The 16,318-nt window shown below is 33.8% G+C and overlaps 1 protein-coding gene across 5 annotated transcripts in view; it reads left to right on the top strand.

Moving 5' to 3' along the window:
- The window catches only part of hfp (Poly(U)-binding-splicing factor hfp), a 51,277-nt gene that overhangs the window by 25,170 nt on the left and 9,789 nt on the right, over window positions 1-16,318 (top strand). For all 5 annotated transcript variants that reach the window (XM_083135083.1, XM_083135092.1, XM_083135106.1 and 2 more), the window contains 7 exons: window positions 7,924-8,137; window positions 9,185-9,312; window positions 10,095-10,293; window positions 11,389-11,500; window positions 11,935-12,195; window positions 13,888-14,006; window positions 14,865-15,002. In XM_083135083.1, coding sequence (XP_082991209.1) covers window positions 7,924-8,137; window positions 9,185-9,312; window positions 10,095-10,293; window positions 11,389-11,500; window positions 11,935-12,195; window positions 13,888-14,006; window positions 14,865-15,002 — 1,171 coding nt within the window. The remainder of the gene's footprint in view (window positions 1-7,923; window positions 8,138-9,184; window positions 9,313-10,094; window positions 10,294-11,388; window positions 11,501-11,934; window positions 12,196-13,887; window positions 14,007-14,864; window positions 15,003-16,318) is intronic.

Genomic DNA, 16,318 nt, shown 5'->3' with positions numbered 1-16,318 from the left:
CCAACAGAAAGAAATAGCTTTTGTGTAGTATTGATGGTAGTAGCACTTGTAGTTGTCGTAATGCTAGTAAGAACATTTTATTTATGGAGTAACCAAGTTGAGTAATTTGAACTCCAAAGAGGGAATAAGTAACTTGATTCATAAATGAATTGTTCTTATGTCTTCTATTTTTATACATAAATATATGTTAGCAATTAATAGTGGCAATTTTTGGTATTTTTGAGAAATATATTTGCTGGAATTTTTTATAGGTATCCATAATTTCAGTTTAACTAGTTACATCACTAGATTAGTTACAGTACAGATGCAAATCACTTATCCATTTATTTGCATGCTAAGTAATTAGAAATATGTTTAAAGCTAATTTTTTCCCCATATACCGTGAAATGTGATGAAACTCACAAAATCATGTACTTAATACCATATTTGAAATGCTGATCGTAATTACAGTTGAAATTAGAATTTTAAATCTACTTCCCTAAACCAATTATAGGCCACAGAATACTGAATGATTTAGATATAAACATATTGCTGTGTTAGTGTATATGGTGATGCAAAAGTCTCACAACCTTGTTTGTCTTACCTGTATATAACCAGGAATGTAAAAGCACACAGAGATAAAGAGAGTTAAAAATAGACATTTTTTCCGACTGGGCGGGAACTCAGCAAAACATCAATATTTAAACTGTTTTATCAGTGTGTGCTGAATTTTTTTTTATACAAGGTGCATTCAATAAATAACTGGAAAAGTAGTGTAAAAAAATCTAAAATATGACCGTGATTGTTATATGTTTGTTATTTTGTGAAGGCATCTGTATGCTATTGATAGCTGGGGCTGGCATGCCTGCCTCACACACGGGATGCTGGGAAACAGTTACACAAGATGGCGGCACCCTTACAGGAGTGCTCCAAGCTGGAGCAACGAAGTGTCGTGAAATTTTTGTTGAGTGAAGCCGTGAAACCGATAAATATTCATCGTCGCATGACAGTTCAGTACGGCGACAACTGTATGAGTCTAACACAAGTGTACGAGTGGGATGAGCAGACAACACTGGAATGGCGAAATTCTTCGTCTCCCAGGCCGAAGAAGGGTGCATGCTCGATGGGGTGCCGGAAAGGTCATGCTAACTTTGTTTTGGGACCACAAGGGGCCAATTCTTGAACATTACATGCCCAGAGGTCATAATGTAACCGGTACCACCTACTCAACCTTTTGCGTGAAAAACTGAAACCAGCCATTCTGCAGAGACGATGTGTTTTGGTGTCCACTGGCGTGCTTTTGCTCCATGACAATGTGAGACCACACACTGCCAGTGTCACTTTGTCTACAATCAAGGACCCCACTTTCCATATTCGCCCGATCTTGCACCTTCCAATTTCCACACTTTGTCCCACTGAAAGATGCACTAAGCCGTGCATGAGTGGTTACGCACACGTCCAAAAGATTTTTTTCCCCTGTGGAATCGGCACTATTATCAAGCGCTGGTGTAGGTGCATTGAACTAGGGAAGGACTATGTTGAAACATAGTATTGTAGTTCTTTTGGTGCTTGTAACATATTTCCATTTACAACATATTTCCGGTTATATATTGAATGAGCCTTGTATTTTGGTTACATACAGCGCATGGTGTTTCATATTAATGTAGGTGAACTGTAACTTTGTTCAATAGTGTCACAACACTTTTCTATATCGTTTACCCATTAATTTTATTTCAGAATTTGCCAACTCCGTACAGAAACTTACAAATTAATCGGCTCCAAATGGAATTTTTCCAAAATATTCATATTAACAAACTAAAATATAGTTAAAACCTTGTATGATTTTAATAGAATAATTACATTAAATATGATGGATCAATACTAAATGTCAACCAGTATCAATTATCAAGTTGTTTGTGGCTTACAAATCATTGGTGCTATTTTGATTACAAACTACATTATGTATTAAAACTGAATACTGCATGTGTTTTTAGTGTGGAATGTAATTGTAAACATTAATATGGTAGTATTATTTGAGACTGAATTAACGAACAAATATATGAAGGAAACAAACAAACGAGTTCAGAATCTTGACTTACATATGGCACATAGATCTTGCACACGTACAATAATAAAATCCAGTGTATCCTAAAATAAAACCTTATAAGATTCTTCATAATAGCCCAACCTCTCAACTCAGACAAGTCCCATCAGTTTTGGCAACAAAGCTTAATGAAAATAAACTTCTAACAAAAAACTTGGACTGAAGAAACTGTGGTCTAAATTTGCCCAAAATGGTGATGGTGAGTTGCCAAAATAAAAACAGGAGAAGCAAATATATTTTGCAAGCAACACAAGATTTTGTTTAATTTTATATAATAAGTGATCAGTATAAAATTGACTTATACTGTTAACCAAATTGCTACCAGTCTGATATTAATAACAAATGTTCCATGATAAATCTGATTATTCAGTCACTACCATAATTAATGTGTGTAGCTAAACTATATATTCAGAAAAATAATTTACTAAACCAGGGTACATAAATTAAGATTTGATATACCTAAAAACAATTTTTAAAATAGCAGAATTAATCACAGGATATTAACAGAAATACCAAGATTTGTAAAAATTATCAGCAATTTTCCTGATTCTTTCTGTTGTATTTTATGTCCGGTGAAGGGAGCGTGTGTTGTCCCGAAATGTTACAACAAAAATTGTTTATATGTTTGTGACAGACATAAACTACAGGAGAAACCATTCTACAATGCAAGCAATAGGTACATACAAGAAAATTTTTACTGATACCAATATGTGCCTACTTCTGTGATAAAGTGGTTAGCGCATCATGTTACAGCACCAGGGGTCCTCAATTTCATCACTCATCTTCATGATTAACCAAAAGTGGCAGAAAAGCAAAGTAAAAGAAATCAATCAACCAATATGTCTCTACTGTCTAATACTGATTGAATGCCAGTTAATTTCACCCTTCCCTAATAGAATAAAACCCTGTAATTTTTACATAATTATCATTTTATAAAGGAGAGAAGAATTATTGCTTTGGCATAATTCACTTTTGTAGTTTGTTTTACTGCAGTTTTCAAACAAAAGTAATGTTAACACTTGATGTGTGATAATAAAGATTTATTTATTTAAAAACATATAGTGGGAGCAATATAAAAAAAAAATGCCAACGTTTAGGAAAATATAATGTAGGGTGAAATCACTGGTAGTCAAAGATAATTGTCCTTAGGTGTGTACAATTGTTGATCAGAAATTTGTTCATTTTCTAATGTCTGAAATAGATTAATATGCATCCGTTGCCAAATTCGTACACTTCCAGATTTTCTAGCATAGAGGACATTCTGGTAAAATAGCAGATTTAGAGTTATGAGACTTTTAAATCTCCATGTACGTTTTGGATTGCTCTTGGTTCATTTAGGGTGACCAACTTTTGATGATGGCACTATGTTCTGTAACTTAAACTAACTAACTAACTCTCTAGCCTTCTTAAACCCGAAGGTTCATGGCTGCAGCAACACAGGCCTTCCATCTGTCCCTATCTTGAGCAAGATCTATATACTCTTTTCCATCCCTACCGATTTCCCTTAGGTCCATCTCAACGTTGTCCCTCCATCTTCGTCTTGGTCTTCCTACTGGTCTCTTACCATCAGGTTTCCCAACAAGAATCCTGTAAACTCCTCTTTCCTCTCCCATTCGTGCCACATGGCCTGCCCACCTAAGTCTTCTTGATTTAATTATTTTAATAATATCTGGACATGAATACAAATTATGTAGTTCTAAATTATGTAACCTTCTCCACTCACCTGTCTCCTCATCCCTTTTAAGTCCAAATATTTTCCTAAGGATCCTATTTTCAAATACTCTCAATTTATGTTCCTCTTTCAATGTAAGGGACCAAGTTTCACACCCATATAATACTACAGGCAAAATTACTGTTTTGTATATTTTATCTTTTAGTTTCTTAGATATTAAACGAGAAGACAAAAGTTTATGAAGAGAGAAGTAACATGCATTTCCTGAATTAAGCCTACTTTTTATTTCCTCTTTAATATAATTTTCATTTGTTAATATTACTCCTAAGTATTTGAATTTGGGAACTGTTTCAAACGAGTTGTTATCAATAATTAGATTTTGATTATTACCTAACACTTGGTTTCGGCCTGTAAGCATATATTTAGTTTTCTCTTTGTTAACTTCCAAACCTATCTCTTTAGCAGTTTTGAAAAATATTTTAGCATTTTTCTTAATTGTATTCACATCATCCCCCAGTAAGTCTACATCATCTGCATATGCTAACAACTGAGTCACACCATTTAATTTTAGTCCTTCTTTAGTTTCTTTTACCTTCCTAACAGCATATTCTAAGGCAAAATTAAAGAGCAATGGAGATAATGCATCTCCTTGTTTTAACCCATCATGAATTGTAAATTTGTCAGACATATTAATACCCACACGAATTTTACTTTCTGTTTCACTGGTGCATATTTTTATCATACTAACAAGCTTCTTAGGTATTCCAAACTCTACTAATATATTATATAATTTATCTCTTTTGACCGAATCATATGCTTTTTTGAAATCAATGAATAGCTGATGGACATTTTGATTATATTCCCACTTTTTTTCAAGTGTCTGTCTGATGTGAAAAATTTGATCTGTAGTTGATCTGTTACGTTTAAATCCACATTGATAATCACCTATAATTTCATTAGCATATGGGGTTAGTCTTGTTAAAAGAATGTTAGATAATATTTTATATGTTGTTGAGAGTAGAGAAATTCCACTGTAATTATTGCAGTTCATTTTATCACCATTTTTAAACACAGGAACAATTATGGATTCTTTCCATTGTTGAGGGATTTCTTCTTTATTCCATATTAAACAAATTAATTTATGGATTTGACATATTAATGAATTTCCACCATATTTAATTAACTCAGCTGGTATTAAATCAATGCCAGGTGCTTTGTTATTCTTTAGCCTTTTAATAGCATCTTTAACTTCAGTCAAGTTAGGTTCTGGAACTAAAGGTTCTGCTGTGTGTACTTCATCCACTTCTGATTTATCTCCTACATGGACATTTAAAAGGTCATTAAAGTAGTTCTTCCATCTATTTAGAATATCACTTGGGTCAGCAAGAAAATCACCGTCTTTATCTTTTATCAAGTTTACTTTAGGTTGCCACCCCTTTCTAAACTCATTTACACCTTTATATAAATCTCTGATATTTTTATTTTTGCTGTTTGTTTCAATTTCGTTAATTTTGCTTTTCAAGTAATCTATTTTTTTACTTCTAAACGTGCGGTTAACTTCTCGCTTTATTCTATTATAATTGTTTAGATTTGTATCATCAGAGTTATTTAACCACCTAAGTCTAGCCTGATTTCTTATTTCTATTAGATTATGACATTCATTATCAAACCATGGCTTACTTTTTCTCGGTTTATGGTATCCTATACTTTCTTTAGCAGCTGATTCTATTGCATTACGTATGTGCTCCCAATTTTTATTTACGTCTGTTTCATTTATATTTTCATCATCATTTAAATCCTGCAAGACATCAAATCTATTTGACAGTTTAATTTGGTAATCTTTCTTAATTCTTTCATCAGTAAACTTTCCTGTATCAAATTTTAGAACTTTTAGATTTTGTTGCTTATGATTTATCACTGAGAGTCTTTCTCTTAATTTAGCAATTACTAAATAATGGTCACTGGCACAGTCAGCACCTCTATGTGTACGAACGTCAATTATACTAGTATGCCTTCTTTTATCAATGAGAATATGATCTATCTGATTATGAGTTTTACCATGTAGAGAAGACCAGGTATATTTATGGATATCTTTATGTTTAAAAGTGGTACTTTTCACAATTAAATTCTTTGAGGTTGCAAAAGTAATCAATGTTATACCATTATCATTACTTAATTCATGAAGACTTTCTTTACCAATCGTGGGTTTAAATGTCTCTTCTTTGCTAATCTGTGCATTACAGTCACCTAACAGAATTTTCATATCATACTGAGAAAATTTATCAAAGACCTGTTCTAACTCTGTATAAAAATCATCTTTAGTATTATCATCTTTATCTTCCGTTGGTGCATGTATGTTTATTAAAATAATTTTACACCACCTACCCTGTAAAACTGCATATGATATCCTATCATTAATAAATTCTACTGTTTTAAGAGCCGAGATAATTCTATTATTTATGAAAAAGCCTGTTCCAAAATTATGATTTTCAGTACCACCATAGAAAAAAGTATAATTTTTAGTTTTACAATTCCCTTCTCCTGGCCACCTAACTTCCTGGACAGCTACTACATCTAATTTATACTTAACTATCTCATTAACTGTACACTGAAATGCCCCAGGCCGGTAAAGGCTGTAACATTTCTGTAACTTATTTTTATTAAAAATCAACAGTAGTGCTAGCATTTATTTCTCACATATGTTATTCACTTCCCCTAGTAGGCATTGTATTCCCAGTATATATCATTGATTTGTAGAACAATATTGGCATTTAAAGTATGTTGCAAGACATGTGAAAGTCAGAATGGTTGGTCATCTTAACTTTGGGTATAGTTGATAATTTAAGAATGGTGTCTCGGAGCTGTATTAGATCACTAAAATGTGTTCCACGGTGTACACTTAAGAAATATATTTGATACATTCTTGTTAAAATTTGATACATTCTTGTTAATCTTTGGTGGAACTTTACAGTTCACTAAATCGGATGATACAATCTTCTAAATGAGAAGAGGCTGGATTGATCATTACACTTTTACAATAATTTATAATTTAACATTCACACATGCAAAACTTCGTGCATGTTTTAGGAAACTGCTACAAACTTCCTAATTATTATTGATATTACTACAAAGAAAGAGAACTGTGTAGGTATGTTTCAAATGAAAATACAAAATGATGAAATCAGTTTGTAATGAACAGTGAGCATGGGATTAACAGCCAGAGTTGCACCTGTTCAATGATTACTAGTTAGCTGATAAGATCTGATTGAAAACTTACAGCTTTTAATTCATATAATAAATTAAGAATTATCATCATATGATAAGCCTTGTTGCATATGTTTCAGTTTGGTGGTAATATCTTGATTGTGCTTTGAAAGTTGCCAACTAATAGTGCCATTTAAAAGCTTCTGCTGTGTAACGCACTGTTAAGTGAAAGTCAGTTTTTTAAAAGAAATAGTCATTTTCCAGTCCTTTGTGTTAAACATCTGGTTGTGTTCAGTCAAGTTTGACCTAATTTATTGTCATGTCCTCTTTCTGAGAGAGAAAAAAATGCATTAAAGGAGACTACTTATTAAAATATGCACCAGATATCTTTTAATACAAATTCACCATCAAGTCCCTACCACTTTAATTAAGGTAATATTTTTTTGGCATAAATGCAATTTTATGCTTTTTAATTTTCACCTTTAATGTGTGGGACAAAGTCTATTCATTTGAAGTACTTAGATGCATCAGTATGAAAGTACCATATATTAAATTACTTTAAACAATAGCTGATTTAAATTACTTGAATAAATACTTTGAGCTGGCAAGTGTATTCTTAAATTTGCTGTGAGCTGGCACATAGCCTACTTTCTCCTGTCTGAATCATCTGAATCATAATTCCATCTTATGGATACATCAATAGTATACGTTATGTACTTTTTTGTTCAGTATTACTTAAGTGTACACTCATTGATGTTATTGACAAGTGATTAACAACATATTTTAAAAGCTCAATCTCAGTCTCATCGTAACTTCCGAGTGCATTTAATATAGCTCCGTTGACTTCACGTATTGTAAAATTTGTTTTTTCAAGGAAATTAGGTTCTTTGTATTAAGTAGTGTATAAGAAAATAAAGCGTTGTATTTGAGCTTTGCTGTAGATGCCATTTTCATGTATTTCCAGAGTGTATGTCGGAAGCATAAGCTTTGAGCTGAAAGAAGATACAATCCGCCAGGCATTTCTTCCTTTTGGACCCATCAAGTCAATCAACATGTCATGGGACCCTGTCACACAAAAACACAAAGGCTTTGCATTTGTTGAGTACGATATACCAGAGGCAGCGCAATTGGCTTTGGAGCAGATGAATGGGGTCACTATTGGGGGAAGGAACATAAAGGTAAGAACTATTCAAAAGGTGTTGCTGTTGTACAGTCACGGACACTTCTTGGTTGTAACACTTCCATTAAATCCAATGGAATCATTACAACCCAGAAGTGTTCATGACTGTACATGTAATTCTCTGTGGTGAAATGTAAATATGCACGCAAGAGATTTGTTTCAGTTAGCAAGCGAGTTGATTAGTTCTGGGAACCAAATCTAGTGGGTTTGTTGCTACAAACTTGTAATTGACTTGCTTGAAACTTTTGATAAAGTATTGAAAGATAATTTACTGATTCTGATCCAATATAAAATTGCAAGTTTCCTTTAACACGAATCGTTCATTAAGCTCCTTATTAATGTGTTTTTATAAACATTTTCTTTACAAAACTAGGGTATGTGAATTAGTTTGTATCCATAGAAATAACAAAATGCCATAATTTTGAACTAAATTTCAGGCTATTTATAGATATATGAATCAGTAAAATTATCACTAATTTTACAGATCCCTATGTCAGTTAGTACTGATAGAGTACTGATTGATGTGCTGTGCCTTATTAACACACATTTTTTTTTTTAATCATCAAACCTTTGCAATAGAAAACTTACATATTAACATTTATAAACATTCTGGACAACTTGAAAATATTAATCTTCAGTATGGGGATCAATGAGAATTGATGAGATGATTACACATTGATGTTGACTCAGCCAAAAATAGAAACTTATTGAAAAGTTACAAGAATTGTAGATTATGAGTTTTTATTTGGAATTAGATTTATTTATATGTAATAGATTGTTCCTTAACATGAGCCACGGTGATCAGTTGGTAGCGCATGTAACTGCAATTGGGGTGAGCCTGTTTTTGATTCTCCAGATCAGTTTATCTTGGGTAGAAATTTTCTGATATCCTTATAGAGAGCAGCTCTGGGGCACATCCAACCTTGTCAATAGATACTTTGAAGAACGTATCACATCACCTCCATCATCCCAAAGCTTGAGACTGAAAGTATTAATATTTCTGTGTGTTATACGTAATTTCTAAAATATATGTATTTTTTCCCAGGTTGGTAGACCAAGCAATATGCCTCAGGCACAGTCCGTAATTGATGAAATAACAGAAGAGGCAAAACAGTACAATCGGATATATGTAGCATCCATTCATCCAGACTTAACAGAGGAGGATATTAAAAGGTACAGTATGACTACAATTTATGCCCAATTTTTGTGTGTAGGAGAACAAATTTCAGAGCATGTTATCAGACTAAGTGAAGAACATACATGTGGATAATTCCATGTCAAATTAACAATGTCCTCAACCTTACATTTTTTTATTTATTTGGTGTACTGAAAGGGCCACCTGAGGTAAGAATCCTATGTAAAGTTGCAGATCCATATCTTTTGTATTTTCAAATGTACAGGGGTGCAAAATGTGTGATTTTCACAATTTTTTTTCAACATGTTGTTAATTTTGTGCAATATTTCGGCAATCAGCGCACCTGTAGAAGTGATTCAGATGCCATTAGAAAGGTCTTGAAGAGCTCTTTCACATGGGATATTACATGTCTATGTGAGGAGTAAAATTTTTCAATGGGGTGCAATGAAATTTGGATAGCCATTTTCTCAAAAACAGGTTGTTTAATTTTTTTCAAAATAAAATTTATGCCATACATACACTATTACTGAATAACTATACCAAATTTAAAAATGGTATGCCAATGGTATCTGGATTTATGTTGGGGTAGGGTAGGTAATGCATGATAGGCAAATTCCTACAGTTCAAAAGTAAACCTCTTAACAAAAAATTAAAGGTAAACCCAATATTTTTAGCATTAATGTACTTGAAGCTGATATTTACATGCAGGTCTTAGATATGTATTGCTTTTTACCTGCAGGTTTAGTGTGCAATTAATATAATTTTGTGGTTAATGTATAACTTTTAATAATTCATCCCACTTTTATGTTTCTTTCAACAGTGTCTTTGAAGCATTTGGCCCTATTAAAACGTGCAAATTAACAGCTGGCAGCACCCCAAGCAAACACAAAGGATATGGTTTTATTGAGTATGAGACTTCACAGGCTGCACAAGAGGCAATTTCTTCAATGAATTTGTTTGACTTAGGAGGTCAATACTTGAGGGTTGGAAAGGCCATCACACCTCCAAATGCTCTACAGGTATGTACCTTTATGCAAGGGAAGAAACTGATTTTTTATGTTGAAATTAATATTTATCTCATAAGCCTACCTGCTTTCCTTCTCTCTCTCTCTCTCCCCTGGGTTCGATACCCGGTGGAGACACACAGTGGTTCGGACGGATCCCACTTTAAACTGTAGGTCCAGTCCCGATTAGCCTTACTGTGCTTTAAAATATTCATATTTCTCATGAGATAATCATTTAAACACACAATAGATGTGTTCACAATGTTGTTTCAAAAATAGTCTCACCATCTCTCTTAAGAACTTCAAGTCATCTTACTCCATCTTTGGCAATAACATGACAGCAGTGTCATCCAACAATGATCTAGGCTTTGTTTTCAACCAAAAACTCTCCTTATTCTTCAAGTCATTCATTTCCCCAATAATAGAATACTGCTCTCCAGTCTGGTCCATAGCATATACCACTCAGCTCTCTGGAATCGATTCTGTCCTTCACTTTTCCTAGCTATAGTTTGTTACAGGGTTCCATCATGCAATTTTTCATCTCCGAATCTCTTGTCCTTCCTAAACTTCCTATCAGCGCCATTTGCTGAATGATTTCAATTATATCTTTACAAATTGTCAATGGTAAAATCTGCTGCAATATGTTCCTGGCCTATACGCACAACATTTAATACAAATCTATTTTACGCTGAAAAGCCTAGACTCAAAAAAGATTACTCTTCCACAGACCTCCCACTCAATATACTGACCTCCCATCAAGTGTTGATGTATTTTCCACAGAGTATGCCTTTCGGTATTCTATCAGAACATGTGTTGCTAAATAATATTAAATTGTGCCATCTTGACTTGTTTTTGTAAATCCTTTGTGTTATTTTTATTTTTGTTCCTTTATATTGTTGAGAAACTCTGGAATCCAGAAAAATATCAACATGTGTCAAATGTTCAAATTTCACCTGATACTTTTTTATACCAATACATCAGCTCAGCCCTAATATTTAGACATCCTTTCATTGCATGCTGGTAGTGCGTTGAACTTTACATATGCTAATGTATATTTGTGTGTAAGGTTATATTGTATCTTTTTTTTCTTTTTTTTTTTCTTACTTCTAGGGCCCTAGTACAGCTCAGGGTCAGATGCCAACAGCTGCTGCAGTTGCGGCTGCTGCTGCAACAGCAAAAATTCAAGCAATGGATGCTGTAGCAAGCAATGCTATGGCCTTAGGTAAGTGTTGCTCATGAATTGCAACGGAGTTTATAGTTTGCTAATCTGTATTTTTACACCTAAGTTTTGTATTCATTTTACAACCCTGTTATTGGTTCCACTCGCTTATCCATTCTCTAAATTAGATTAGTTTCTTTTTCCATTTTAGCTGTTTTTGTGGTTACTGTTTGTTTTATCTTTCATAATGTTCAGATTAATATCCAGGTTCTTATCTCTTATCATTTAAGCAGTGGTATTTTTAAAATATTTCTGTCTGGGTTTGGGTTACTGAACATGCTGCATGTTTTTATCAACTAAACTGCATGGCACAACAGTCCCTTGAGGGTAAAGGATTACCAAGTGGCTTTTTGATCTGATGTGATATAATATCTATAGGTGAATTACCTGTATAACTTTCTGCATATTGATGAACAAAGCTAAAATTTATTTTTCAGGTTTAACAAAGTTGGCAACTACAGTGTCGACGCCTACAGTTCCTACCGTGCCAGCGATCCCAACAATCCCTGCGGCCATACCAGCAATACCTGCAATAACTACCATTCCGGCTGTTCCAAGCATCCCCACGATACCCACAATAGCACCTGTAATTCCTACAACTGTGGCAGCAGCAGCAGCTGTTATCCCACCACCTGGAGTGGCCATTCCCCAGTTGGGAGCCACAGCTCTTCCCCCAACGGTTCCTCCTACAATTCCAGGTAAGAATAGCATGTAGTACATTAACTGCTGCTCTTGTATGTGAGGTGAATGTATCTTAATGTATAAATTATAGAAATGGACCAAAATTTTAACTAATAACAATTAAGTACCAATATATAATTTACTTCATAATTTACTATACTTATAAACAGTACATTGGTTATTTTAGAGCAGGTAACGTTTCACAAAATTTTCTTGTCATCTAAATTTTACCCAATGGAGTTGAGGCAAAAAGAAAGTTTTTTTTAGCTGCAATCTAGAGAAGAGGTGCTCTCTTGAAATGTAGTGTTAGAATAAGTACAGTTTAAACAGAGTGTCTACCAGTCAAGAATGTCAAGAAATCAACAGGTAGGTCAAGAAAAAGTCAAGAAATTATGCTTTTGGTCAAAAATTTTTGCTATTAGTGAACGTACATTGTTATATACCTGCATTGGCAAGTGATAAAATTGAATAATTGGAAATCTAAAATTGTATTGAGTTGTTGATTTGTTCACTTTGTTTCTTAAGAATTACATTCTTGTATGAGTGAAGTTTTGTAAAATATATTAGAAAAAGTAATGTGGCCATTCTCCATCCAGGATGAAGTCTGAAGCATTAATTTTTACATGCATCAAAGCAAATCTAAATCTCTTGTTACAGTACAGCTTCAGTTTTTCATCTTAATCGGCCTTGTGGCAGGGGGTTTTTCATTGAATAAAGATATCTATTTTCTTAATTTTGCAACCATACCTAAGTAGGGGGCCAGTAAATAAATGTTAAGGAAAAGGAAAAAGAAGGTCATGAAAAAGTAAATAATTTTGGATCTGTTATTTTGGTAGACACCCTGTTAAAGCACTAGACCTAGATAACTACCAACTAACATTGCATGCTTATCTAGATCTATTACCGCCACCCTCTGTGGCAAAGTGGTTAGCACACTGTGCTACGATGCCAGGGGTTCCAGGTTCAAATCCCAGCCTGGGCATTGGTGTTCTTTGTGAGTGTCCCTTCATCAATTTGATCATATCATCACTCATCCTCATCTTCGCAATTAGCCAAAAGTGGCAGAAATGCGAAGTAAAATAAACCAAATCAATCAATTGAACCATAACTACTAACATTTAGAGAAAGTTAATTGTCTGTGGTTGATAAAGCTCATGATCTCGCTGCTTTTGTGTTTTAATGTCATATTTTTATCATTTGTCACTAGATGTTACAGATCTGGTCTTATAAATCAATCAATGTGCTGTTTATAAATACAGTACACAATACTCTACTCTACATTCCTGGATTTTACATTTTCCCACATTATACAGGGTGGCCAAAAATGCAGAACCACCCCTATAAAACACAAGCAGGCTGACTCTCACCAATCCAATGTCCTGACTTATGATGTAGGTGAGGAAACCATCTAGTCCATGCTATAAAGATGGCCACATGAGTAACTAAAACTGAGACACTGGTTTTGTCCTTTTAATTTTAGGTTATTGTTTTTGTTTTTTTTTATTTTACAATATGCAGTTGATTTTTAAAAGTACTGACAAACTTATTCTAGACTACAAAATCAGCTATATCTTTGCCTCAGTCAGTTAAAAAATTAAACAAACTAATTCAAGGGCCACCTTTGGTATTGGTTTTGCCTCACCACTAATATTGAGTTTAAATATGCATCATATTTCTTTCATATCAACTAAACTGTGAATTAAATGCAGGTCCACCAGGAGTTGTAATACCCCCTCCAGTCGTGCTACCTACTTTGGCCACCCAGCCACTAAATCAAGGAGGAGCAAATCCACAGGATGCAATTAGAAAAGCTCAAGAGCAGGCTCAGGTATGTTATTTTTTATTTGTAAACGTTAGGAAAGTTTACAAAATCAGATACAGTAGAACGATGATTTTATGTTCCTGTATCTTACATTTTCTCGCATTGTACATTCACTTTTGATGATCCCAGCACAACTCGATTTTACATTTTCCCCACATTTTAAGTTCTTTCAACTTGGTCCCCTGGAAAATGAAAAACAGTGCAGTATTGTGTGGGTAATTTTTTAAATTATTATTTACATGAAATTTTACATACATAATGGTAGATATGATTTGATGTTTTGTAAGATTGTACTTATGAATGACTATGTTCAGTCATTATAGGATGGTCTTAAAAATATCAGGAAAAGTAGGGAAATTATAATTAACAATTATAAAATGCCACACTAAACATTAAAATTAGTTTTCTTCAATCCATGTTTATTCTTATCAGAACCTGAGTAACAGAACTCACAAATTACTGCTTAGACGTTAAAGAGCTTTGATAATTAAAACAAGAGAGAAAGGAAACCTTTGTTCTACTTAAAACCTGATTTATATTACTTTCAAAACATTAAGTGAGAAACCGTTGTTGCCTTGTAATCAAGGGGTCCTGGGTTCGATACCCGGTGGAGGCACATGGTTCAGTGGTTCGGATTCCACTTTAAACTGTAGGTCCAGTCCTGATTAGCCTTCCTGTGCATAAAGTGAACTTAAAACAACAAATCAATCATTAAGTGAGAAACGTGTGACAGTTTGTCTCTTCATTGCAATATTAATGGCTTTGAAATTATATTCAGAAGCAACTTTTAGTACATCAACTGAAAGATGAGCTCAAGGTGAGAGACAGTTTCTTGTGTCTTAATTGGAATTATTCATTTTTCAGCAAAAGCAACAAGAGGAGCTGCAAAAGAAATTAATGGAAGATGCAGAGCCACAAACGCTACAACAGCAAGAAAATATGTCTATCAAAGGACAAAGCGCAAGGCATTTAGTCATGCAGAAGTTGATGAGGAAGAATGATGTAAGTTTTCCGTTGCAGAAGTTTATGCCATGTGTCCAGTAATAATAAAAAATATATAGCTATTCCCTGTACATCACTCTTCTATAATGGCATGTAGCAAGTGTGGAGGTAGGGTCTTGCACATTATCGATCTTGACGATAATGGAGGTGATGGGATCAGCACCTTGCTGCTGGTGAACCTCTGAACCACTCTATGCTGTTATATGTGCACTACAGTAATGCATAAATATATATTTTTACAAGGTTTGAACATTAGTTGGAAAGTTTATAATAGACACCAGTAAAAATGACCTTATTTTATAGTTGAGAAAAGTAAATTTAGTGAAACTCCGATTTTACGTTCCCAGATTTGACATGTTCCCTCCCATATTATACATTCAATCTTGATGGCCTGAACATAACAAATTCCTATAAAATTTTCCTCGATATTAGATTTTCACGCATTTAAATTTTTTTCCAGCTTGGTCCCCTGAAAAACATTTTGAGGTTTTACTGTAGACTGTAATTGGAAATGAAAACCATCGTCCATGTTGGAGTGGTTAGCATGATGTGCTGTAAAGTCAGAGTTTCCATCACTTATGTTTGTCCCATAGTCTACTTTATCACATCACGTGATTTACCCAAGAAATAGAAATGCAAAAAATGCAGCACACAATAACAAACTAGAAATAAAGAATTGGAAAGAAAACAATGATTAGAAATTAGAAGATTAAGAAGTTCCCAATAATTGGAGAAATAAGTGAAAGGTTTCATGTGTGTGAGTCGGAAGAAGAATGTTTAGAGTTGAGCCAGTATCAAACTAGTTGTTGAAAGCAAAAACTGCAACATTTTGGTTTCACCTTAATTAGTTTAATCCGATAGATGTAGTTGAACTTCAGCAGTTCTTCACTGAAGGACAGAGTTTGGGTCTAAAAGTTGAGGTTCATGTTAATGCACTCTAGAATCAATGATTCTAATTTCTATGTTTGTCTTCCAATTTTGTAATTTACCTGCTAAGCAGCATCATATACATCATGCCATGTAATGATGTTTGCAACTTTTTGTACATATCTCCAAATTATTTTTTTTAAAACCCTACAGGTATAGGAAAAGTTTTGATGTACTCTTTATATATTGAATAATATATAAATAGAAAGTTATGGTCATTTTGACGGCGGGTGTCGTTTGTTGCCTAATATTGTTCAGTTTGTTTCAGTTCTGCCTTGTTACATCAGACAAGAAAATATCTTGAACTTCTTTCTCATACTAACAGTATTCTCAATTGCATTGTGTGTACTGTAAAGGGCTTATATAAATACATAAATAAAAAGCAAGCT

Source organism: Lepisma saccharinum, chromosome 1 (genome assembly GCF_977018435.1).
Source record: "Lepisma saccharinum chromosome 1, izLepSacc3.1, whole genome shotgun sequence".
Taxonomy (NCBI): Eukaryota; Metazoa; Arthropoda; class Insecta; order Zygentoma; family Lepismatidae; genus Lepisma; species Lepisma saccharinum.
This window is presented reverse-complemented; position numbering and strand designations above follow the sequence as displayed.